The sequence below is a fragment of the Propithecus coquereli genome, unplaced genomic scaffold (assembly GCF_000956105.1).
Source record: "Propithecus coquereli isolate 6110/MARCELLA unplaced genomic scaffold, Pcoq_1.0 Scaffold93, whole genome shotgun sequence".
NCBI lineage: Eukaryota > Metazoa > Chordata > Mammalia > Primates > Indriidae > Propithecus > Propithecus coquereli.
In genome coordinates, this window is record NW_012155618.1 from 4463626 (window position 1) to 4466269 (window position 2644).

The 2644-nt window shown below is 34.3% G+C and overlaps 1 protein-coding gene across 1 annotated transcript in view; it reads right to left on the reverse strand.

Annotated features, from left to right (window-relative positions):
• Nucleotides 1–711: 711 nt before the first annotated feature.
• MRPL19 (mitochondrial ribosomal protein L19) overlaps nt 712–2644 on the reverse strand; it is a 19548-nt gene continuing 17615 nt past the window's right edge. The window contains exons 3-5 of the mRNA XM_012664865.1: nt 1786–1904; nt 1442–1576; nt 712–779 (exon numbers count right to left, since the gene is read on the reverse strand). Coding sequence (XP_012520319.1) covers nt 712–779; nt 1442–1576; nt 1786–1904 — 322 coding nt within the window. The remainder of the gene's footprint in view (nt 780–1441; nt 1577–1785; nt 1905–2644) is intronic.

Genomic DNA, 2644 nt, shown 5'->3' on the forward strand with positions numbered 1-2644 from the left:
CAGCACAAATGGACTAAGACAACAGAAGTATAAACCAGAGATACTGCCCAACTGTAGGCAGGAGATGATGGTAACATAGATGAGTGCAAAAAGTAGAAAAAGAGGAACAGACAAAATTGGGATATATTTTTTGGAAATTGAGCCAAGAAAACTTGTTGATTGACTGAAAGGGTGAAAGGAAATAAAAATAGTTGCTAGTTGTGGATTAAGTAGGTGGGTGGACAGTGGTACCATTTATGAAAATAGAAAAGACTGAAAGGAACACCCTGTGAGGTGAAATAAAGAGATCTGTTTTTGACTTGTTTTATGCTAATAAAACATCCAAATAGAGATGTTGATGAGGTAGTTGTGTGTACAAATGTGAAACTTGGAAAGGGTCAGTCCTCGAAATATAAATTTGGGAGTTATTAACACATGGATGGTATACAAAGCCACTGGACGAGAAGGAACCAATTAAGCAGGGAGCATCAATGAGGAAGACTGAGGCAGGTTGTAATAGTCAAACATTCTAGAGAATGGCAAAAGAAAGCTAATACGTTTTGAGTATTCTATACCCCGTACTTCATGCATAACATGCCAGTTTTTTGACTAGAACTCCGTGACGTAGATTATGAACATCTCAATTTTAAAGAAAATCAAACCCAGGTCCATCTGACTCACACTTAAGATCATTTCTTCCTATTATGTGGCTTCTCCAAGTACTCAACATGATTAAAGGCACAAGATTCTGTGACTGATCAAGTCCTGTTGAGTTCCCACATGCACAGCACCATAGGTCACTACAGAATAAGACAGCAACTGCTCTTACGTTTTCAATTTCTTTGAAAATCGTAACACTTCACTGTAGGGAATCATGAAGCATACAACTTTAAATACAAAAACTTCACTGTTCCTGCTATTTTAATTCATAATCTTTCTAGAATTTTACTACTTGTTTCTCTTCCTTATTATGCATAGAATACAAACATAATTTCGCCTTTTTTAAATGCTTCCAAGTCTTATAAAACAGTGACAATTTTGGTGATAGTTCTGTGTCATAATATAAAGCAATATGCAGGCATTTATTTCAGGAGCAAGTAACTCATAAGGACTTCATTATGTTTGTCTTAATGGTCTCATGGATTATTGGTTCCTAAAATGAATGTCCCCACACTGCTTTATAGTCACTTATTTCCTCCCTCGATGTGGCCATGGTTTGGAAAGTCTACTTCTAATGGTTGTTGTCCCTGTAATGCAAGAAGCCTTCAAGGAAAGCAGACCACCAACCGTATTTAATCTGTTATCTCAATTCTCAATCCATTCTAAGTCACGGGCTCCACGTCTTCCCTTGGAGCTCCCTTTCACTTTCAAATTTCAGATTTCTTATCCCAGGATGCAGAGAACAAAAAAGAATCCTGAGATAACATTTTTTAGACAATCAGAATAATGAAATGAAACTCACCTTGTCCTTCAATAATATTCCTAAGGATAAAAGTAGCTCCAAGGCCGTTTCCTGATCTCTGGATGCAAATCCCCAGAAATTGGCTGGTTTTTCCACTGGCATATAGGTCAGCTGTAGTAACACGAAGTATGCTTCCTAAAAATTCAAAAGAAAAGTGAACTTTTATATAACACGCAGAAAAAAATAACATTTCTAGGTAACTTCTTAACTTCCTAAATATTTTAATATATTAAGAATAAGTACCTCATACAGGCAAAACCCAGATATGTGAAAAACAATCTTCTCTATGCAAAGAAAACTAACCCTCCAACCACTAATAATAAAAGCATCCAGTGATTACTGACCAACATAGAACTCTGGAATGTGGAGTACTTTTCTCCTTTCTAACATATCTTTTCTTTCTAGCTGAAATTTCAGAGGATCTGTTCTTCCCCTTGGAGGAATAAATTCAGGACTCAAAAACCTGTGAAAAATATAAAAAAAAAAAAATTAAAAGTAAACTTAAAAGGCCACTAGAAGAAAAACTGTTGCTTTACAAAGAAATGAAAGAATATGGTATTGATGTGCTTTACTCTTCATTGCTTAGATAAGAAAAATACATTTTATTTTTGAAATTGTTAATGCTCGTGAAAATAGTCAACAGTTCCCGAGTACTCACCTGTTACTTTGTTAAAAACTTCATTAAACGTCTAAAGCAGAAACTAATTCTCATAGCAACCAGGTGGGTTTGGTGTCATCATTTCCTTTTTACAGAAGAAGAAACTGAAGCTTAGAAAAGGTAAATAACTAATCCATTATTTTATTAGCTATAAATTTGTCAAGTCAAGATTTAAATGTAGGCATGTCTGTCAGTCTCCAAAGCCTATGGCCTCACACTGAGCTACGTATGTTATTAATAAATTATGCTGGAAAAGATATAAATGTATAAATCACCAACTGTAAACTGACTTTTAAAATAATCTTCTTTTGCTTGTTTAACTGATTTTAAACTCATTATGAAATATTTAATCTATATAAAAAGTATAAATGCCATTACAATGACTACTCATGTCCCTACCATCCACCTCAAGAAATAAATTATCAATATAGTTGAAACCACTGTGCATCCCTCCCTACTTCCTATAGTTAATTACTATCCTAAATTTGGTGATTATTCCCATGAATTTATTCTATTTCCTCAATTTTCTACTCTGAAAATTTTCA